Raw genomic sequence first — 23,257 nt, 5'->3', positions numbered from 1 at the left:
AAGTTTCTCTGATGTGACAGGTCGTGTTTTTATTGGACTCTTCCGACAAGGTTGGGGTCAACACCTTTCAAGTTTCCGTAAATGAAATATAATATCCTGGCACTGGTTATCAAAATAAAACACATAATAGTTACTTGAATGTATCTTCTTTTATTTTCTGTGTCTACTTCCGGTTAAATTATTTTTAATACGTGATAGCTTGATGGCGTCGTGGGGTCAGCAGCGAGCGGAGCTACCGTTAACCAGGGTGTAAAGTACAGCTAAAAGAGCGCCTCTGATGAAGTTAGCCTTTTAACCACTGCACAGACAAGGAGCTACTTAGTTGGATGAGCCGCCGTTTTGTCGTCTTGTGGTCGAAAAGCTTCAGCTGGTCCCTTTGACAGCCGTCAGGCCTCGTCGTCGTCGTGGTCCGGCAGCACTCGAGTGAAGTTGGGAGCGGACTGCCAAACTTCTGCTTCCTCCAGCGGCTCTCCGCGGGGCCCGGGGCTCCTGTCACCGGCCCTGTGGATGAGGAAGTGACTACACATCTAATTAGCGCCCAGGTACGGTACTAAAGAAGTATTTGATCCATTTGAAGGGTTTATTTATTCCTTTAAGGGCTGTTTGTTTTTCTTATAGTCATGCAGCGCAGGTGAACGCTGTTTAGCTGTGCGGCTGGCTGTTAGCATTAGCTCAGCTTGACAACTTCCCTGGCCTGACAGCTAGTTGCACACGTCTAGCTTAGCTTCACATATCGGCTCTCTGTTTAGATAACAAATAGTATTTTGGGCGTAAGTGTCAATAGTGTCTTATAATTATTCATAAAAACGGCTGTAATTGCTAAAAATGTGCTAGCAACAGTTGCTATGTTGCTACTCGGCTAACGCTAGCAGGAGAATCTAAAGCGAGCTAATTATCTACCAAAGGAGGCCATAATTTTGCTGTTGATATCAACTTTGTTGTGAGCACTGAGCAAGAGTCGGTACAGAAGATGATGTTCATGAGGAGGATGATGTATGTAAGGATAAAAGAGAGAAGAATAAACGCTAAGCTAAGGCTAGCACCAATGCTGCAGCTCTCTCATCAATCAGTGATGATCACAGACTATCATCAACAATTTCCAATCAACTCCTCGTCAGCAGAGGCCATCTTGACTTAAATTTCCACTCTTTTGCAACAACAATAACATGAAGGCTAATTATGTTTGTACAGATTACATTCTGGAGGTTATGTTCAATAGTATTAATTGATAGCTGAGCAATAAACTACTTTGATTCCACACAAAAGCTTGTGCTGCAACCTTTAAAGCCCCTTTATTGGACACTCATAGCTACAGTCATTGCATATTTCACTATACATGACAATGCAATAGTATAATATACAGCTTAGTGACAAATTAAAAAGCTGAATGCTTGACCTCCTATAGTGTGGGCATCCGGAGCCCAGTTAAACATAATCAGTGATCAGTAGAAAGGTATGGTCTGGAAACTGACTCATCTGAATAGACCCACATTAACAAACATTGTCACATTAAAATGGCAATAAAATATCCATCAGTGTGGGTAGTTTAAATGTGAAGAAAAGGGCTCTTAAAGTAGGGTCAGCATTTACTCCACTACACTTGTATTAAAGATTTTGTTGCAGCTGTTTTCTGTTTTTTATGTTATCAAATCACAAATATACTATTTATCTTTGCTAGGGAACGCAGCAATTTAAGGGCTCCCATTCCAGAAGTGAGTTCCTTGTTCATTCTCTCCATTGATGTTTCAAAAAATCCTTATATAAAGAGTTTTAATCCTCAGACCAAACCAACCAGCTACGAGGTGAATCATGGCTATTAAAAAGATTTGATTTGGATAAAAAAAAAAAAGAAGAAGGCGGCAAAGGTACGAGGCTGTGTACAGGAACTGCTCATCCCCATAATGCACTGCAAATCCTAGATTTCACAGTGAATGACTTCCAGCCTCCTTCAATGTAATCCTTTGCATTGTTGTAGTGTTGCCTCGCTGCAATCATTGCTCTCTTGTTTTGTGCTGATGTTCCTTCCTACATTTACACAATTTCAACAGTAACAGCGACCTCCACCGATTGGAGGCATTGCTGTTTCGGTTCAGGATTGTGGGTAGAGTAGTTCTTGTAAGCAGTGTCATAAGTAAAACGGGTTTTTGTTAAACCAGGGTTATATGTAAATAGTATTTAGTAAGCCTGCTTAAGGTGTTTACATTATGGCTGATATTCAGAATACTTGTGGGAGTTTTACTTCAGCAACCTCACAGTTGAGCTCGATATTCTTATGGTTTAAGTCTGTAGTGTGCAGAGTAATCAGCACAAAAAGAATAATTGTTTTTAATTGCATTGGCAGTGTGTTTGGGATTATTGTCATGCTGAAAAAAATAAGGCGTTGGTAATTAGATGTCTTCCAGATGGTATTGCATGGTGGATTACATGGTACTTTTCTGAGTTCATTATTCATTGATTTTAATCTCCGACACCACCGGCTGAAATACAAAAACAAATGATTTGTGACAGGCTCCTATTAACAAATCGGTTCTTTACTCAAGGCCACTTTTAAAAATGACAGTGTGGCTTCTTGGAAGCAAAATGTAAAGAAACAAGGGGTGACTCAAGACTTTTGCACAGCACTGTATATTGATACCAAGTACCGGGTTTGGGTTTCAGTGTTAATTTAATCGTATGTGCTCCTCACTGGAAGGAAGATACTGTGAATCTTCTTTTTTTTTTTTTTTTTTTTTTTTTTTTTTGGATGATGATCAAAACATCATGCTTGACTCAAACATTATTTTACTTATTTTAAGAAACGTGATGAATACATCCAAGAATATAAACTTATTGTCCAGCACAAGTAAAATGAATCTAATGTGTCTGAATTCCTCACCTAGTTTATTGGCACTATTCTCCTTTCAGCTCTCTGTGAGTGCTCCTGACTCACACATGCACGTCGTGTGGGGTGTGAAGTGAAGAAATATTGATGACGCCACATTATGTTACCATAAAAATGCAATAAATGCTTCCTAACAAGTTTTACACCTTACACATACCGAGAGTGAGAAGCTGACGGGGAAGCTTACAGTTAAGTCAAAAATGTCTGCAAACGTACAGAGAAAAGCTGCTGGTGTAGCAGTGCTCAGGCCCAAACCCCTGACCCTCATTGCTGCTGGTGTCCTCCAGGCTATGTTGGAGCAACTGCTGCTAATACGTAACATAGTAGACATAGAACAGCATAGATGACTTATATCTGATCCAAATGCTGGATTGGTGCTTCGGGAAATACAACAATAGAACTATCATGTAGACATAACACTCTTAAAATATGTATAAAGCCTCCAGATGCTCGTTTTGACATAAAAAAATAAATAAAGACGAGTTACTACAAATTTGCATTATTACAACAGCAGAATGGCCAGAACAAAAATGAATAGATGCAGCACAATGTTATAACAATAATACTGCACAAAAACAATAGAAGAAAAATGTACAGTATACATCACAAATTAAATGTAAATGTGTATATATGAGACAATTTCAGTTTAACAGATTGTTTTTATTCGCACATTATGTTTAATGATCCCTTTTAATTGCATGTAAGGATTTATGATGATGTTTTTGTGTTTCAGGAGAAAGGAATCCCTTTGATGGGAGAATCCTCTTTCCTGGCCTCCTGGGTCAATCGCCGTGCCATTAAGATGGGTACGTACATGCTGTGAGATGGTGTTACTGCTTGGCAGCGAGTCAGCTTCATCTTTTGACAGACCTATAATTTGAGGAATTTTTTTTCCTCCCCGAACAATGGCTCTTTGACATCTTTGCCTGACAATAAGTCCCTTGTGTTGTGCGGCTAAGTGGAAGCGGCTTATCTGAAGAGATAAATGCAGCAAGGCAACTTCATTTTTTGTGTTCATATGTTCATACCGCAAGACAGGTTGTTAGAGGAGTCTTTAGCAAGTTGAGTTTTTCAATGATAAAACCTGTTGAATAAGCAGAAGTCATGCTGTCTCACAGATGAGCAGGAGGCGCTGAACTCCATCATGCAGGACTTGGCCGAACTGCACCGCTCCAGCCGTCCTGCCGCGTTCCTGTCAGACCTGTGCAAACCCAAAGCCTCGTCGCCCAAGAACCAGGTAACCCAAGTGAAAGCACGAAGGCTCAGTCTGGCTCATCTTTGCTCTGGCTGTCTTTAACTCTGTGCTCTGTCTCCAACAGAACGATGTGAGAGTGAAGTTTGAGTTCAAAGGGGAGAAGAGGTGAGGTTTCCACTGCTGTGTTTCTCCCTCCGGTGCTGTCAGTGCAGACCAGCAGCAGTGCCCGTCTCTGACCTCTCACCTGTCTTCTTCTTTGCAGGATTCTGCAGTTCCCTCGACCTATCAAGCTGGAGGATCTGAGGTCCAAAGCTAAAGTGGCTTTTGGTCAGACGATGGGCCTCCACTACACAAACAACGAGGTACGAAACTTGAAATGTAATTTTCCTCTGCTTCCTGTAGTAAATGGACTGGTTCTTATATAGCACCTTTCTACTCTACCTGAGTAGAAAGCACTTTACAACATGCCTCAGTCATCCATTCACACACAGTCATACAGGGACTTTTTTCTATGCTGAAGTAGGGCTGCTCGATTATGGCAAAAATGCTAATCACGATTATTTTCACTGAAATTGAGATCTTGATTATTTGACGATATTTATTTAACAATAACAATGTATTGAATAATGACTTTAAAAATTGTCAAAAAATAATATAAAATAGTGTGCAAATACTGATAACAGTGCAAATGTTTGCAATATAAAAAATAAATGAAAAATGTAAACATCTATGTTTAGTGAACGTTGCAGTGTTGCTCTGTGGTGCAGCTACGACACTGTAGCAAAGTTTACGCACTATGTCTACTTGATCCACGTCTGACTCCGCGAACCCATAATGTTTCCACACCACTGAAGTTTTTTTTACCTCTCTTTTCAACCAACGGCAGTCACTCTCCTCTCCAAATAACTTCTGCTTAGCTTTCCGAGCTTCCCTCGGGTCCTCTTAATCAACGGTCCCCAACCCCCAGGCCTCGGACCGGTACCGGTCCGTGAGTCGTTTGGTACCGGGCCGCAAGAGTTGAAGATATTGTCGGGCATAAACCGGTCCGTGGCGCAAAAAAGGTTGGAGACCGCTGCTCTCAATTGTTGTGACATGCGTTCGAAATGCAGCGAGGTGCGCTCGATTTGCCACACGGAGCAGCGCGAGAGTAAAGCACGAGGGAGGGGCTAATAATGGGCTCAGTCATTTTTAATGATCGCTGAAAGCCCAGATCGTAATCGTGATTAAAATTCGATTAATTGAGCAGCCCTATGCTGAAGTGCTTCCTATCTAACATTCACACACAGTCATGGATGCATGGGTGGGGGGGCTGAGGTGTTCTGAGCCAAGAGACAAAATCTCTGCAGCGTCTCCTGTTTCGATGTAAAGCACGTCACATCAGATTCGGTCAGTTTCACAAACCACACAGACTAGATCCCTTTCATGTGGAGAATCTAGCTGTGCTATGATCCCCCTCCTGTCATCCTAAACCTGTCCTTTCAACTGCCCTCGGTGCCCCTCTGATGTTGTTCTTCCCTCTGTGCAGTTTTTAAGAACACCCAGTGTGTTTCAGCGGCAGTGTGTCTCACTCTTTGCAGACTGACACAACTTTTTTCTGCTGTTTTCTTTGGACATTTTGACGCAAAAATCCACCTCTGGGTCTGGTGGTGGATCTGCATCATTGTGATTCATCAGCTAGATGTTTAGTTGCTGCCTCGCTAGTCTGCAACAGAAGTACTAGTAGGTTAAATGAATATTTTAGTAATGTACACCACCAGCTACCTGTTGGCTCTAAGATGACTGTTGGCAGGGGCGAGTGGGATCGTGGTCTGCGGCCTGTTTCAAGAAAGCAGACCACAGTTGTGCTACCAGTGCCATCCTGCCAGCCTTTGATGTAGAAAATGAACGATTGTACGAAAGCTGCATTAGGAAAAAAAAACCCAGAAGTAACGGAGTGAAGGTGTGAGCGTGTGACCACATCCTGCACAGGCGTGTGGATGTTAACCTGCTGCAGCTGCTCCACAAGGTTGGACACACTCTGCAAACTAACATGACACTGTGTACGCAGTGTTAGCTGCAGAGCTGTGCATGACAGCAACCTGTAACTCTGTTTTATCTACCGTAGAACAGGCCCACCAGGGCTTAGCTCTACAGGTTTGCATGCTTTAGCTTTTTCTTCCTATACATAATAGATAAATGATGAACCACAATTGAATTGAAAATCATGAAGTGTTTGAAATGGTGCAGTCACAGTTTTACGTGTCTCAGGAACTTATACAGAAAGGCACAAAGTGAAACATCACCAGTGGAGCTGTGTTCCTGAGAAAATGATGTCACTTCCTGTTGCATCTAGTGGAATCCATGAAACCCCGTGAATGTACAGCATGACAGACACTGGAGTGTAGGAAGTGCTGTGAACAGCTGATTGGATCAATGAAGCACCTGTGTGTGGATTATGTTTTTGTTGTTGTGTGCACTTCCACAAATGATCAAAAAGAATCACCCAATTTTTAAAAGGTTATTCAAGTCACTGTATTTCAAATTTTTTTCTCTTCTTTTTTTTTTCTTCCCCCCCCCCCTTGCAGTTGGTGATTCCATTGACCACTCAGGACGACCTGGACAAAGCTGTAGAGCTGCTGGATCGCAGTGTTCACATGAAGAGTCTGAAGATTCTCCTTGTGCTGCAGGTCTCCTCTGAGGTGGGCCATACTGCAATGACTTTAATGGTAGTTTCTGATACTTGTGCACAGTATGTACGTTGTGTGGCGGCCGACACACCTGCTGCTTTTTCTGTGCTGTAACCCCTCGACAGTTTTTACCTCTCAGCTGTAAAAGGCTGATTGGGGTGTTTTTTATACCAGCGTTGGTATTTTTAATCTTCAAATCAAATCACTTTTATTGTCACATCACATGTGCAGGTACATTGGTACAGCACATGTGAGTGAAATTCTTGTGTGCGAGCTTCACAAGCAACAGAGTTGTACAAAATACAATAATGTAAACAAGCAAAATACAAGAATGGCTACATCTGAAACTAATAAATATATGTACAATATATAATAGTATATGCATTTCTGGATGTGTATACTAAATATTTGTGTGTGTGTGTGTGTGTGTGTGTGTGTGTGTGTGTGTGTGTGTGTGTACACATATTTTACAAATTAAATAGAGTAAACAATAAATAAAATATATAAAATAAAATATACAGAGTGAGACATGTGCAATCTTTATGTTATAGCAGTGTTAACATAGAAGGGCTAGCTGGAAAACAAAGGAGATGTTAAACTTGTCCAGAGTTTCTTTTTAATGTTTAGTTTGTTTTGTGTCTGCAGAACTCGTCATCCAACATGGACCTTCTGCCGTCCCACGAGGAACTGGACAACACGGGGTTCCGGGTCACAGACAAGAAGAGCATGCTGGCGTTGATAGGTAAATGTTTGCTAAACAGTGATGCAGACTCAAAGCTTGCAGGGACGGGCACTAGTGCCCACCACAGCCTGGTAGTGGGTAAGGGTCAGGAGTGTGTGTGTGTGTGTGTGTGTGTGTGTGTGTGTGTGTGTGTGTGTGTGTGTGTGTGTGTGTGTAAATTTTAAATTGACTGTCTCAGTGGTTCCAGTGTTAAGAAAAATACATGAATGCATGAAACTCGGACTCTTTTGTGCGAAAATAAGCATCACATGGTTTAGCTGTGACTGTGGCGCACACAGGACAATTTTCTCACTCTCTATAACCGCCGTCCTGTCAGGTTCCCACTCAACGGACCGCAGCTCTCCTCCTCCAGGATACATTCCCGACGCTCTGCAGCAGGTGGCGAGGAACGGCTCCTTCACCAGCATCAACAGCGAGGGGGAGTTCATCCCTGAGAGCATGGACCAGGTGCTGATGCTCAGGAGAGTCCACTTTAGTGTTTGCTACTTGAAAAGGAGCTGCTCTGATGTAACAAAGCGGAGCGCAAATCTAGTATTTAAGTGTAAACTCTAGGACATTTTAAATGTAAAATTAATTTTCACCAGCTTCTTTATCATAAAGCCGATATTTAAAGAGTTCTTTTTAAAGTTGCCATGCTGGACTTTACAGTAGCCATTAAAGCAAAACCTTCTGGCCTTTTAGTATTTTATTAAAGTTGATCTTTTCTTCCTCTTCTCCCTGCTGTGACTACTGAGTTCTGTGGTGTACCTGCCACTGTGGAGGACGGGTTAAGTCCCTGATATACTCCCAAACGGACCTGGGCGCACACAGCAGGGAAGATGGTGGATGCGTATCTGGGTTCTTTTCATAGCACATTGAGTGTCTGGGTACATAGACGTGTTTTGCACACTTGTAGGTGAGGTCGTACAGACGTGAATAGTGGAGGTCAGCAGGCTCCTTCGCAGGCATGGGCAGTTTGTGTTACGTCACAAACAGCCTTCGTTAAAGTGTCACGTGATTCAGTGTAAGTGGCATAACTTGTGACTACTGCAGGTCTGGAGAGATGAGGGAAGGATTTATTTTTCTGTTTTGGAGGTTGTAAAAAGCTTAAATGTAATGTATTTATTATTGAGTTTTCTGAAGTTGCTCTTAGCATCATTTTATGTCAAATTAAATTCACCTGTTGGCTAATGAGATACAATTTGATTGGTTTTGAGAGGATGTGAGTTTGTCTCTCTCTCATTTCTCTTGTTTTACTTCAGATGTTGGATCCATTGTCCATGAGCAGTCCGGAGAACTCGGCTTCTGGAAGTTGTCCCTCCCTAGACAGCCCACTGGACAGGTGTGCGTCACAGAATAAAACAGGAAACCACAAAAAACTGCCGTGGAAGAAATCCCTCTGATTTGTTGCTGTTGTCTTTGTGTTGTGCAGTGATTACCCAAAGTCCAGGATGCCCAGGGCTCAGAGCTACCCAGACAACCACCAGGACTTTCCAGGTGAGAGCAGATCTTAGTTCACGGTAGAGCAGGGCAATATGACCAAAAATATTTATCACGATATACATTTGAAAATTTGCGATAACGATATAACTGACGATATAATTGACACTAGACAAAATACTTTACAACTCCACAACTTTATAAAACCCCATCAATGTATTTTCACTTAAACAAGCAGCTGTTTTTTATGTGCATTAAAGTTATATAACAAATGTAACAGTACAAATGCAAATTCCTTGCTGACAGTTTAACCAAAAGGCATTTCCAGTGGAAATTGGCCGACATATCTTCAGCATAACCATGTATAATATCCACAAAACTTAAAAAGAGCTTATACACACACAACGCGGTAATATTATGTTGAAGCACAGTAGGTATCACTCCGTGAGGCGCCTGCCTACGATAACCGTAATGCTCCGACAATCCATCGTGCGGTTTTGTAGCTTAGCAAAGTTGTACTGAAACATTTGACAGATTTTCGAGCGCCGTGTACGCCATAAAATCGTTTCGAGGTCAGTAAACACAACCAGAGTTCATATATATAAGGCACACGGGATTATAAGGGGCACTGTCGATTTTCAGAAAAATCAAAGGATTGATTTTAAGTGTGCCGTATTTTCCAATCAACACGGTAATAACGATGGCCCGCTAGCATGCGCTACCTAAAATAGTGCTTTGTTGTGTATCTGACGGACGAAAGCTAAACCAGTTCCACACCACTGAAGTTGCAGCATTTTTACAAACCAATTCTGGTTCATCAGTTTCATTTAACGATCCACTTTCGCACTTCTCATTCTGCGTCGCCGCCATGTGCGTATGTAAACAAAGGCACTGCGCATGTGCGTTTTACCCATATTCTATCACGATATTTCATTTTCCTATCGTTGCCCAAAATTACACCGGTATTACCGTGAACGGTATGATATAGCCCAGCCCTAGTTCACGGGTGTTAGACTGTTTAAGGGTTTAAAAAATAAAAACAACAACAATCTGATCTACCAGGCAGTGAAGAGTTTAACAGGCTAAAACTTAAACCAGACTAAGAGCCAAACCTTTAACCCTCTATAGTTGATGTACTAGCATGTCCAAATCACACGACTGATTTTAAGATGATGTAACTGCAAGACGCAGCCTTGCTGAATCTCTGTTTCTACTTGTGTTGAAAGTTAAGACTTTAAACTATATATCAGGTATTAAATCGTATTGCTGGACCAAGTAGAACTAGACTTATGATCACTAACCTACACCATGCTTTGCTTGTCACGTTGAGGGCAGGAAGAAATGGTAAAAATGGGATTTTTCAAGGAAAGCGAGCACTCACGATTTACAGATTACAGTTAAAAGGCCCAAAACATTCTCATGTCGAGGTTGCCATCTTTGAAAGCTGTTTTGAGGCCATGGCCTGTAAATTTCATCTTTTGTATCCTCCTTCCTCTGCAGAGTACGATATTCCGGTGTTTGAGAAGTCAGGGAAAGGAGGGACGTATCCTCGCCGGTACGGCATTCCTTTTGGCCTTCAGGATTACAGTGATGGTGGGTAATTCATTTATTTATTCCTACTGATGCTGAAAGCAAATTGACTTTAAACAGGGATTTAAAAATGATCGCTCTCCTTCATCCTCTGAACAGGGAGGAAGACTTTCCCTCGGGCTCGGCGGACGCAAGTTCACGGTTTCCGCTCTCCAATCAGCTTCAGCTCAACCGAGCAGTCGCCCAGCACCAGCAGTGGCAGCAGCGTCTTCACGCCTGACCTGGAGGAGGTCCCCGGCCCCGCCAGGAGGCCGCGGAGGGGGAGTGACATCGAGCCAAACCCCAATCCAGCCGTGGCTCCGACGCTCTCCGTCATGGACGTCAGTCCACCCAGCCGCTGTGAGTCCTAGCAACACGACACGTCCTCCAGATGTTTGTTTTTCTGCGTTTTTAGCAAACCTGATGTGTCTTTGTGCACAGCCCCGCGAGCGCCAACCAACTGGCGGCTGGGGAAGCTTCTAGGTCAGGGAGCTTTCGGGCGGGTCTTCCTGTGTTATGATGCCGATACTGGACGGGAACTGGCAGTTAAACAAGTTCAGTTTGATCCAGAGAGTCCCGAGACGAGCAAGGTACGTACACAGCAGCATAGAATATATTAAATATAGTGGTAGGAAAATGGAAAGACAAGGCAAAAAGGAAAAAAAAAAAGACCTTAAATAATTCCCTGAATCATTGCTTTGGGTGGAAGTGTAGATCTAGATGCTATGTCATTGTTTTATGAAGCTTATCAGGGCTCTAGAGTGCGACCAATTTGGTCGCAAATGCGACCAAATTTGTCAGTGGTGCGACTTTAAAAAAAAAAAAAAAAAAAAAAAAATTTGGTCGCACAGGTGCGACCAACTGTTCGGGTAACAAAAAAAAAAAAGAGTAGCTTGAATAAAGCGATATCAATTCATTAACTGATTCCACACAAAGACGTAAACACAGAGCGGACCCGACGCATCAGAATCAGCCTTCTTTCTCGGCTTTCTCACCCGACGGCCCGAACACGGACACGCTTGTCGGAGCTTAGCGATTCTGATGCATCGGGTCCGCTCTGTGTTCTCTGTTTTCTGCATTATTCATTCGCTTATTACCCACCAGTCTACTGTTGTTTACAGCGCTGTCTTTTTCTTTTTTCACTTAAATGACCTCGGACAAGAAAGCCTATTTTTTTCTGTTCAATACTGAAGAAATTTAAACTTTATATGCAGAACATTGTAGAATATTTTTAAGGTTATCTGCTATAAAAAGCCAGACCAGGAAAATCTCCTTCATGTTTTTCTGTGTTTTATTCTCAGTTACTTTCACACAAAGGCATCTGCTGTGATGTTCACAATTCTGATGAAGTCTCATGTGTATCAGTACTGATAAATGATTAGAATTATAATATTTCTGACTGTCTGAGGCTAAATTGAATCGAATCAGGACTTTGAGAATCGAATGGATTATGGAAATCAGTGATGATACCCAGCCCTAGTGAGCAGCCTAGGCCTGTGAGAAGTGGATGTAGCTGTGGGTAATAAGAAAAGATGAAAAGTTAAGGCCTGATCAGTCTGAAATCCATAGCCAGTGCTCTGACATGGTGCCATCAATCTTTGAATGCTGAAAAAGCACAGTGTATCCAGGAAACACATTATATGCTGCAATAAATGCACTGCCCAAGTGACCCCTCTCCCCGCTGCCTTTCAGCAGCAAACAGGTCGTCCGAGGAGGCCGAGATGATGATTAAGTTTAACATTTTCTACAATATTGACAAAGCACTTTAAGCACAAGTTTGTTAGTTAATAATTTAGAAATGAATATTGTCTGTATGGACTTACCCCCCCCCCCCCCCCCCCCCCGAAAAAAAGAAGAAGAAAGTGCTGTGGTTGAAAAATTTGAGTGCGCCTAACTTTTGTGCCGGACTGGGAGGCCCGGGTTCAAATCCCGCTTATGGCAACATTTCTTTCAGTCAACAGTTAAACTTTTTTAACTCTTTTCAACACAAATTTAAGCTTTTTCACCCCTTTTCAGCACAAATACCAGCTTTTTCAGAAAAAACTCTTTTCAGCAGAAATTCTGCTGATTGAACTCTTTTCTGCAGAAATTCTGCTGATTCATCTCTTTTCAGCAGAAATTCTGCTGATTCATCTCTTTTCTGCAGAAATTCTGCTGATTCACCTCTTTTCTGCAAAGTTTTCAGCCTTTTCACCTCTTATCAGCACAATTCTCAGCTGTTTCTGCTCATTTCAGCAAAATTGTCCGTCTCTCCACCTCTTTTATTTTGTGAGAATTACTTTGGCGCAGTGAGATGAGTAGCTGCCTTGAGACCAGAAGGGCCAGGTTCGATCCTGCTCAGGGCAATGTTTTTTTGTTTTTGTTTTTTTCTCTCTCACCTTTTTCAGCTTTTTTCAGCATACATCTTCAGCGTTAAGGCATCCACACAGCATTTTCGCAGGAAATGCAAATTTTTCTAGTTTTATTTTTAAAATGCCTTGTTGATTTATAAAAAAGCCAGGGAGGAGAAAAAAAGGAAAATCATACAATGTTAATTTGAAAAACAGGGCTGTAAATAAGGATACAACTCAGTAAATTCAAACTAGAGACACTTCGCTCCCACTTGAGAAAGATCTTTCCAGACCTCTCGTGTATCTGCTGTTAGAGCCTCTAATTTGTTGTATGTAGAGGTGAAATCGGTTTAAATATGTTCTGCTTGAATATGTGCCCTTCTGTTTCTGCTGCAGGAGGTGAGCGCACTGGAATGTGAAATCCAGCTCCTGAAGAACTTGTGCCATGAGCGGATCGTCCAATATTATGGCTGTCTGCGAGACACGATGGAGCGAACGCTCTCCATCTTTATGGAGTACATGCCTGGAGTGAGTGCACACAAACTGTTCACTGTTTCCAGTTATGTGTGTGTGAAGCTAAAAATCTCATGCTCTATTCGAGTGGAAATCCATCAACACTTGCAAACAAAGTTCCTTTTGTTCGAGTGGAAATGACAGCTGTTTCTCTTAAGAGACGCTAAATTTTAATGTGAGGAACAGCAGGGATATTTCTGATGATTCCTTCCTTTCTGGTGACCCTCAGGGATCCATTAAAGATCAGCTGAAGTCGTACGGGGCGCTCACGGAAAATGTGACGCGCCGCTACACCAGGCAGATCCTGGAGGGGGTTTCTTATCTGCATAGCAACATGATCGTCCACAGGGACATCAAAGGTGAGCTGATGTTTTCGCTCCTGCTGGGGAAATACTTGGGACCAAACGTCGTCTTTGAAAAGTAGAGCATGAAACTGTGCAATCGTCTTTCAGGTGCAAACATCCTCAGAGACTCGGTGGGTAACGTGAAGCTGGGAGACTTCGGGGCCAGCAGGCGGCTGCAGACCATCTGTCTGTCAGGAACAGGCATGAAGTCGGTGACCGGTACCCCGTACTGGATGAGCCCAGAGGTGATCAGCGGAGAGGGTTACGGCAGGAAGGCAGACATCTGGTAAGACCAACCTCAAAAGTCTTTACTACATTATTCAGAGGATGCAGCATGAAAGTGATGTAAAAAGTAATTTAAGTGGTACCAATGTAGATGAATTTTTACAAACTGACTTTAGAAAGTGATGCAGCAGTGAACTTCCACATCCCAACAGCTTCCTTCATCAACACAAACATCCATTAGTGTTGCTTCCAGTTTAGGGGTTTTAGTCCCAAAAACCAGGACACCAACCAAAGATGTTTTGGCCAAATATAAAACGCACTTTTATTTATTAACCCTCTGGGGTCGTCGGACGCAGCTACAAGATGCAGCGACTCAGAGTCTCAGTTTCAACTTGGGTCGAAAGTGAGGACTTCAAACTACATACCAGTTTTTGAATTGTGTCGATGGGCCACGTAAAACCAGAGTTATGATTAGAAAATACACGCGATGTATTTTTCTGACTAAAACCGCGGTGTCTAGAGCGGGAAGAACGGTAAAAACGGCGCTTTCTATGGACAGCGCTAGCAAACACTCTCCGCTTGCGAGTGAAAAAAGAAAAAAGAAAAACACCCCTTTCCTATTGGTGTTAAAGTTTACCATGTCAGCCAATCAAAAAATGATGTGGCACTTGGTTGTTTAGGGAGAGGGGGACGTTTTAGGAGCAACACTGGCGAGAGAAAGCAGGTAAGCGAAAGAAAGAGAGAGCGAGTTTTCATATGTGAGACATTAGAGACGTTTAGCGTGTTTGGAGGCTGTAGTTAGTGTGTACTGTAGTCATTGTTTTGTTTTGTGTGTCAGTTATACTGCTGAATTTCACAGTTGCTCCAAAAAAGCCACCAAATTCAGATTCCAGTGTAAACGCTGTTCCCACATGGAAAACAGGACTGATGCACCTCCTGCTGTCAGACCTGCAGGGTTTAGGCCTGTGGTGTTCTCCTCTGTCTTATACTGGACACAAACTATGTTTTTTTGGACTGGCACAAATAATTTGTGTACCTTCTTATTTGATGCAGCACACCTGATTGTTCTGTAAATAGATTTAAATGGTTATATAAAAAATGCCTGAGGCCTTGGCTGCATTTTTAGGTAAACAGTACCATATAACTTTGTTGTTTGCAAAACTTGTGCATAATTTTTAGAAATGTACAATTTCTATTTGCATTTCATTGTTTGTGGGTTTTACAGTAAAAAATGGAACGTTTTTCTACTTGGATTTTGAATTTTTTTTTTTTTTGGTCTGGATTTAGATCAACTGTGCTAATATAGTATACCAAAATGAAAAAATAACTCAAATTTCAGATATTTGAGGTTGTGCTGAAAATAATGATACCAAACAAGGCAAGATAAACAGTTTTTTTTTAAAAAGGTGAAATATAGAGGTAAAATCAAAAGTAGTCAAAAACGGCCAATTATACCCTGGACTCCAGAGGGTTAAAGGGTCAGAAATATCAGGAAAAGTCAGGTAACACTAACTCTTTTCCTTTAAGTCTTTAGACCAATCCTGCTTATGTGTGCATTTAACCTCAAAAGCCTCATTTAACTAAGGAAAATCTGTGATTTTTATTTTTTATTTTTTTCTTCTTCTTCTTTCTATTGAGTTGCTTCTGGTATGCATTCTTGATTGAGGTATTGTCGTTACCCGCCAAGTACGTGGGCGGCCGGTTGGGCGGGCAATGTGGACACCCAAGGTTGTAAAAATGTAACCTTGTGAGGTTATTTAATATAAAGGAATATTCTGCTCATATATGTACATCAGTGTTTAATTACGTCTTCAGAGAAATTAAAAGGTTTTCATGAACTTAAAAATAAACCTTTAAAAGTTCATGGGAATGATACTGGTTTGTGAGACCGGCCACATGCACCGTGCACCAAAGGTGGAGGAGAAGAGAACTCGTTGGTCGCCGTCACCAAAGAAAGGAAAATGTGAAGGAAAGGGATAATGAGAGATGACATCTTAATAAAATGTCCTCCGCTTCATCTTAAGCCTCATCTCCTGATCTGCAGTCGGGGCTCAGATCAGGAGACACTTTAATATTGTCAGCAGATTAGACATGTGACCCTCCCATCTCGGGATAACTGGCCACAAGCCAGCTAAACAGCAACAGCTGTTAGTTATGCTGAGTAATGCTGGACTCAAACATTCTGATTACATGCTCACTTTGTACAAGAGTTTGTTTGCTAAAGACTCAGTCCAGCAATGTTAGATGCACTTCAAGTATGACCTGAAAGTATCACTAACACCAGCTAACAGAGGCTAATAGTAGCTAACACTGTCAAAAATAGCAGCACTTCCTAACAGAAAAGTTGGGGATGTCCTCAACAAATCACCTCAGTTTTTTTTTTTTTTCTTCATGTTACAAAATAACACTGAACATCCACAGGTCTAACAGATATGACTGGCAAAAAAGAAAAGACATTGAGGGTCTTTTGGTAGTTTTTATGGTGGTAACACACAATGAGTCTGAAGTGGGTCTTTCCATTGAGTTTAAATGATAAAACATGAACAATGGTGGTGTCTTTTATTTTGTTTTTTAAGACTGAAATCAACCATCAATCAGTCCAATGGGTAAATTTAAATAAAATAACAGAACGCATTGTGAAGAGAAAAAGTTGTCACGAATATCTCTCTATACCATTAGTTTAGATGCTCCTAAAGGAGTAGGATGAAGTTCACACATGCTTACCCCTCTTAATACGATTTAATAATTTAGGGAGTTCAGTGTTGGTTATCTAGAGCTCCTTCTATTCTGTGTGAAATGTTCTGTTTGTTAGAGAATCTGCAAACAAGACCATGTTGGTCACGTATGTAACCAGCGCAAACCTCTGAAGACGCTTCGTTGTAGCCACTAACAGGAAGCTTTGGCCACACGTGGCTTCAAAGATTAAAGACGATGTTGTTGGATGGCTTTTTATAAAATCATGACTTTAACTGTCGAATGAAACGGGTAGGAAAGTAAAGACTGGGTTGCCTTTTGATGTTATTGTGCCACAGAAAGGTGGAAGCTGTAGCTGAGAGCATTTCCTGTGCTGTGAGGCCATGTTGGATCTAGTGAAAACCAAATAAAGCTAATAAATTGACCTTCCTTTCTTTTATGGGCTTAATGTTTGTTTTGTCGTCTTCAGGAGTGTCGGCTGCACCGTTGTGGAGATGCTGACTCAGCGACCTCCGTGGGCAGAGTTCGAGGCCATGGCGGCCATCTTTAAGATCGCCACGCAGCCCACTAACCCCGTCCTGCCCGCCCACGTGTCGGACCACTGCCGGGAGTTCCTCAAACGGATCTTCGTGGAGACCAAGCAGCGGCCGTCTGCAGAAGAGCTGCTCAGGCACATCTTTGTACATTAACCCCTCCCGCCCCCTCCTCGAATCTTGAACCCCTGCCTGCCTGCCGAACTGCCAAATACGGCCTTATCTGATCCCGCCCCCTCCACCTTTACGCTGAGACCACGTTGGACCAGTAAAGACTGGCTGGGAGAAGGTGGGGGCGCTCCTCCTGTCTCTGTTTGTATGAGACTGCCATAAAGGACACAAATTCTTATTTTATTTTTCTCCGCAAGTTGCACCTTAACGTCTCCAACGCGGAGGAGGTTGAGCACTTCCTCCTCTCTAAAAAACTGTTTTGTTTTTTTTAAATGTTTGTACGGTTTCTCGCTCTGAGCGTTTTGAAGCGGGATGGCGTCGGTGTTGTTGCCCTAACAGGAGCTGATGCCTGACTCTGGAGTAAACCCCGCCCTGCCTCCTTCTCATCCTCCTCCAATGTCTCGCTGACCCGACCCCAGAATGTAGTCTCCTGCCAAAACCCAGAGTGACGGGCGCGCTGCTATAGACAAACCTGAATCCCAGATCCAGAGAACACTCCCCCGAGAATTTTCCACCCACCTGCCCTCATCCCTCGCCGAAGTCCGCTCCGTTTTCTGAACAAAGTGCAGATGAAACGTTCTGATTCGTCGTCCCCGTCTCTGTGCCTTTTTATGTTTGAGAATGAGTCTCAGCTTTTTGTTCTCAGTTTTTTTTTTTTTTTTTTTTTTTTTTTTTTTTTTGATTTTTGCCTCCTGGATAAACTGCCTTCACACCAGCTGATCCCAGTTCAGCCGTTTCTGCCTTTCTGCGACGGGGACTCGCTGTGCTGATCATTTCGGTTTGTTCGTTCGCCTGCTGTACCAGCACCGCCGGCTGGAAACCAAATACCCTCTGTTTAGAAAAGTCGTCATGCTGGTGTAGAAGTGAAGCGCCACATCGGTACCTGTGCTCTCTTTCCTCCTCTGATTCTCTGATCTGATTGGATGTCTCTTAGCATGGCAGATTCATGAATTTACTGCTGGTAAACATTGGCTTTTAGAAACTCGGTCTGTTCAGCCACAGAAAGCAATAGGGAGCACTCTCATGACCAGACTTGAAAGGTGCAGCGTGCAGAATTGTTGATTTAAAACATTTAAAAAGTCAACTAAAACACACTCGTATCCTCTTCAGACCACCATAGCTAATTCTGGAAGGTGATTTGGATGTCTAGTTTAAGGAGAGCAAGTCGATAAATGAAACTGAAGCTGTTGGTAAGCGAAAGGTGGCCGGACAGGGTTTGTTTTGCTGACAGAGCTTACACCATCCCATGGACAGGTCAGGTCCTCGCAGGGAGCCGCGGTCGTGTAGCTTCACCAGCAGTTCATCTTTTCTGGTTAACACGTCCGTGTCAGAGAGAGGGAAAGAACTAGTTTAATGATGACTCAACCATGTTTGTGCTGTGCTGCAGTGCTTTGTCTTAAAGCCCCCCAAAAATGCAGCTGGCTTTTCCAGCTTGTTTTAAGCTTCCAACTATCTCATGGCAAGGGTTTCAAACCGTGCAGTATATTCAGGACTAACCTCGTGTTGTGGATGGATCGTAGAAGTTTTTACATTTCTGGTCTCTTCTTCCTCAGCATGAACTTCCATGGAGAGCAGTTTAACTCTCATCTAACATCTAAATTTGCACCTTTTAAATGTTCAGATGAAGCCAGCCTGAGTATTTGGATGAGACAGAAGCTGCTAATTTGGTGCTTTCATGTGTTCACAGTGAGTCTCTGCCATCAGATCGGAGAAGCAGTGGGGGGAAACTTGAAGATCTTGCTCTGTTGTCCGTTTCATTTCAAACTAAACGTTTTTAGCTGCTCATCATTTAACTGAAGGGTACACGCAGCCTCTCCTGGAGCTCCGCTGCTGGAGTTGGTACGTTCATCACCGTTTTCAGACAGACTCGCAGAGCTTCATTCTCGTGTTTATTGCTTGGTACTGCAGTCACTGTCACCACCGAATCAAATGCATCAAAGCGGACTCGTCACTTTATACACAAACGCTCATCTGATTTGGAAGCATTTACTATGCACACGCCAGATAGCAGGTGACACCTCAGCTTGTGCTGATCACTTCTTCTTCTTCTTCTTCTTCTTCTTCTTCTTCTTCTTCTTCTTCTTCTAATTCACTTTTTGGTTAGTAATGGTGAGGTTTCTGAGCAGCTCTGCCAGCAGCCAATCAAATGGTTATTTAGGGCTCAAATTATGCCTTAAATTTTGGCTGTTTGCAGCAGGTGGATTATCAAACAGCCCATGTAGAAAGCTTCTAAATGTTTAAACAATAACGTGAATCAGAGTCCTGGTGGGAGTTACTGTTGTGCTGCTAAGATTGAAATGTTTCTAGGTTCAAAGAGACGATATGCAAAACTTATATTATCATCAGAGCCGGTTTCTGCAGAGCAAGGGAGGAAGTGTTTCTGGTGCAATCAGCAACATTTGACCAGCAGAGGAAAGTAATGGTGACTCTCTAAAATTAAACTCCTGCTCAGATCCCCACCTTTGGCTCTCCTACACACATCTACAGCACCTCTCCTCATCGTCTTTGCTGCTGAATGAGCCATTACCAGGACAAGCTTTTTGTGGTGGATAGATTATTGGGTCTGTGATGGTAAATAAACTTAGATTTTAGCTTAGAGAGTCACACTTGTGTGTTTCTGGCACTTGTTAATGAATTAAATGATCCAAACATTGTTTGTAGCACTTGGAGGCCTTTGAAGCTTCGTTGTCCAAATATTTGATTGTGAAGTTCATATTTTCTGTTATATATGCAAATCCAAAAACTGTTAAATGGTTTTCCACTTGTTTTGATTACACCCAATATTAATAGCTGTTCATAAATTGGGACGTTAAATAGTCTCTGTGACGTGGTATCGTGTAGCACGATTACGGGTGGCAACATGTTAGCAAGCTGCGTTCGTGACTTGTTGTTGCAGAATGCTAATTAGAATGAACTGTAAACTTCTCAGACGAGCTGTAGCTCAGATTGTTTTATTTATTAAATAACCACATTAAAAATGCTCCAACAGCACAAACAGCAGTTGAGATGTTTAGCTTACAGCTGCCTGTGTGTGGCCACTCGCATTTCTTTAAATCTGATTGGTGAAGTTAACTAATATCACATTGTTTACTTGGCCTTCTCATTTATGCAGTATGATGGCTCTTTTAAACACCGTAGCTAAAGAAAAGCTCTAAATAATTACAAATAATTCTTGCTGAAGCTTCAAAGACTCAGATCAGCTTCTTAGGCCCGACCCTGAACCCCTGCAGAAGATTGATTTTTATCAGAGTAGTTTAAAAAAAAAAAAAAAAAATACAAATAATTATGCACTTCTAATGTCTCGTTTAGGTATTACTACAGAGTCTGATTTTTCTGACTGCACCTTTGTAAAAAAAGACAGGGAACAGTTTCTTTGACCTCTGTTGCCCCGACTTCCTCTGAAGACACTTTTACGCCTTTCTTGCTCTGTGGAAACTCAGTTTTACACTCACATTATGCATCTTCTCAGTGGTACGTTCCTTTGACTCTTCAGGTGGCTCACGGCAAGCCGTCTGGTACTGATGGAGATCGCCAACACTGGTCGTCATAGATACGCACTACCATTATGCACTATTGGTTCTTCACTGATGCCCTCCCACTCCCCCTTAACGGTTCCTTGCGCTCGTGCAGCTCGGCTCAGCGACTTTTTCTTTGCACATTTTTAAAGACTGTTTTTCTTTCTTTTCATTTTTTTTAAATCACTTTGTGTATGAGTGCGAGAGATTTATGATGGTGGTTCAGTTAACCTTGACATGAATGTAACGTCTCATTCTTGGCCTCGTTCACCACAGTGGATTAACTCTTCGGTACCAGTATTTGTCACCTGTGGAGCGCCAAGATACACCTGTAGTTCTCGTTTAAAGCCACTGCTGCCACTCCTGAATGAATGAGTGAATGAATAAACGTGTGAGTGTGTGTGTTAATGTGCATTTACTGCAGATGTTGCTCATTGGACACTGCACCTGAAATGCCTTGAGCATTCTGACTGTAGGGGGTGAGAGCGTTAAAAAAAGAAAAAAGGAAAAAAAGAAAATCATGTACAAATGTATAAAAATGAAATTGTACTACTTTTTTTTTTTTTGGTTCTTTTTTTTTTAAAAGAAACTTGTATCCCACATGTTTGGTCTGTGTATTGTAAAAGAAGCCATGTTTATAATTCTAATTGGTTTGTGACCAATATGCCTGTTTGTATCAGATCTGTATATCAGTGGTACGCATAATTTTTTAATATATTTTTTATTTTTCCTTTTTTTTTCTTCTAAATGGGAGATTGTATGCATAGTTGGGTCCTGAGAGACGCAGCGGTGCCGTTGAATGGTTGCTGTTTTTTGGCAAAATTTCTGGAGTATTGCAACAGCTCGGTGTTCATAATTACAACAATTATGACGATGACACCAATAAAAGATATTTATTTCACATCGGGGCTTTGCTGGAGTTTTTTGTTAGCTGGCACTGCGCAAAACTCTCGAGTCATCCTTAATTCCTTTATATGTTAGGAAAACGTAAAATAGGAAAAGTTACTTACTGAAATGTGGCAAAATACATGTAAATACAGCATCGAAAGTACAATTCTAGCGAGCTTGAAAGTCAACATTTGGTGTGACCGCTTTTATTCTTCAGCAAGTCTGAACTCTCATAGGCAGCTTTCTTGTCATTTCTTCAAGTCGTCTTCAGGAATAGTTCTCCAGGCTTCTTGAAGGACATTCAAAGCTCTTCTTTGGATGTTTCTGCCTTTTGTTCTGTTCTTTGTCAACATGATCCCACACTGCTTCAATAATGTTGAGGTCCAGGCTGTTGGGAGGCCAATCCATGACTGATAGTGCTCCACTGTGTTTTTTTCTATCCAGGTATGATTTTATTGCTTTGGCAGTGTGTTTGGATTTGTTTCTTCCAATTAAGGACACACTGCACATCATGAGTTTTCAAGTAGTATTGTTTTAGAATCACTTTAATGGTGTAAGACTGATTAAAAAATAGATAATATTTATCATGTTGGTTTATGTCTGTGAAGGTTCTCAGTCCTCCAGGTCATTGTAGTCTAAGGAGCTTGGGGGGGAAAAAAGCGTCTGGATTTCTTTAAGTTGCTTGAAGACGTTTCACCTCTCATCTGAGAAGCTTCTTCAGTTCTAAGGTCAAATGGCAGAGAGTCCCAGATTTAAACCCAGTGGGAGTTTCCCCCCCAAAGAGGGCCAATGGACCACCTAATAGTCCCCGACCTAATCACATGAGCCAAGGTGTGAAAACAGATGTAGGTCACAATCAGCCAAGGTTTCGGGGGAGCTTATTGTGAAACCTGGCCCCACCTTATGTGATTTCCTGAGATCAGATGGCCCAGGATGTGAGTGGGCATTAAGGCGTCTGGGAAGGGATCTCAAAACTGGATTATAGATGGCAGACAGTTGGTGTCGTAAACCCCCGCCTCTGTTCAAAGATGGTCACTCACAGTGGACATAGATGGCTTCTTTCACTCCTCTTTCAAACCATCTGTCTTCTCTGTCCAAAATGTGAACATTGGCATCCTCAAAAGAATGACCTTTGTCCTTTTAATGCAGATGGACCGTTGAGTCTTGTCCCATCGAGGTGGCTCTTCTGTGTTGTGCCATGTGTTTATGAAGTGGCTGTTTGGTCTCTCCAATGTAGAGGTCTGAGCATTCCTCGCTACACTGTACAGTATATACTACGTTGCTAAATTTGTGTTTAGGAGTTTTTGTCTTTGGGATACTCCACTCCACCATTTGACCTTAGAATTGAAGAAGCTTCTCGGATGAGAGGTGAAACGTCTTGAAGTAACTTAAAGAAGTCCAGACGCTTTTCTTTCCAAGCTCTTTAGACCAGTATGTTGGTTTGTTTTCTGGCAATGGCATGTATTGATGTGCAACCTCTGTAGGGCCCACTAGATGTCAATGTTACACCACAGGTACAGCTTTACTTTTGCGCCTTTTATGTGCAAGTATTACAGTGATGATACGTAATTA

General features: G+C 42.1%; 1 protein-coding gene across 1 annotated transcript; it reads left to right on the top strand.

Annotated features, from left to right (window-relative positions):
- Positions 1-182: 182 nt before the first annotated feature.
- map3k2 (mitogen-activated protein kinase kinase kinase 2) lies at positions 183-21,698 on the top strand. The gene is made up of 17 exons (XM_082525441.1): positions 183-542; positions 3,615-3,687; positions 4,000-4,118; positions 4,201-4,241; positions 4,339-4,438; positions 6,641-6,754; positions 7,388-7,484; positions 7,801-7,931; positions 8,726-8,805; positions 8,896-8,960; positions 10,404-10,496; positions 10,593-10,832; positions 10,914-11,062; positions 13,199-13,330; positions 13,545-13,674; positions 13,768-13,945; positions 17,048-21,698. Exons 2-17 carry the CDS (start codon positions 3,633-3,635, stop codon positions 17,265-17,267), a joined length of 1,944 nt encoding a protein of 647 aa, XP_082381567.1. The 5' UTR covers positions 183-542; positions 3,615-3,632; the 3' UTR covers positions 17,268-21,698.
- Positions 21,699-23,257: the final 1,559 nt, after the last annotated feature.

Source organism: Aulonocara stuartgranti, assembly GCF_965226115.1.
Source record: "Aulonocara stuartgranti genome assembly, chromosome: 23".
Lineage (NCBI taxonomy): Eukaryota > Metazoa > Chordata > Actinopteri > Cichliformes > Cichlidae > Aulonocara > Aulonocara stuartgranti.
This window is presented reverse-complemented; position numbering and strand designations above follow the sequence as displayed.

Coding starts and splice junctions, on each gene's coding strand:
- map3k2 (XM_082525441.1), top strand. CDS start 3,633: ATGGGAGAATCCTCTTTCCTGGCCTCCTGGGTCAATCGCCGTGCCATT. Junction 3,688..3,999: donor TCGCCGTGCCATTAAGATGG/GTACGTACATGC, acceptor GCTGTCTCACAG/ATGAGCAGGAGGCGCTGAAC. Junction 4,119..4,200: donor CCTCGTCGCCCAAGAACCAG/GTAACCCAAGTG, acceptor TGTCTCCAACAG/AACGATGTGAGAGTGAAGTT.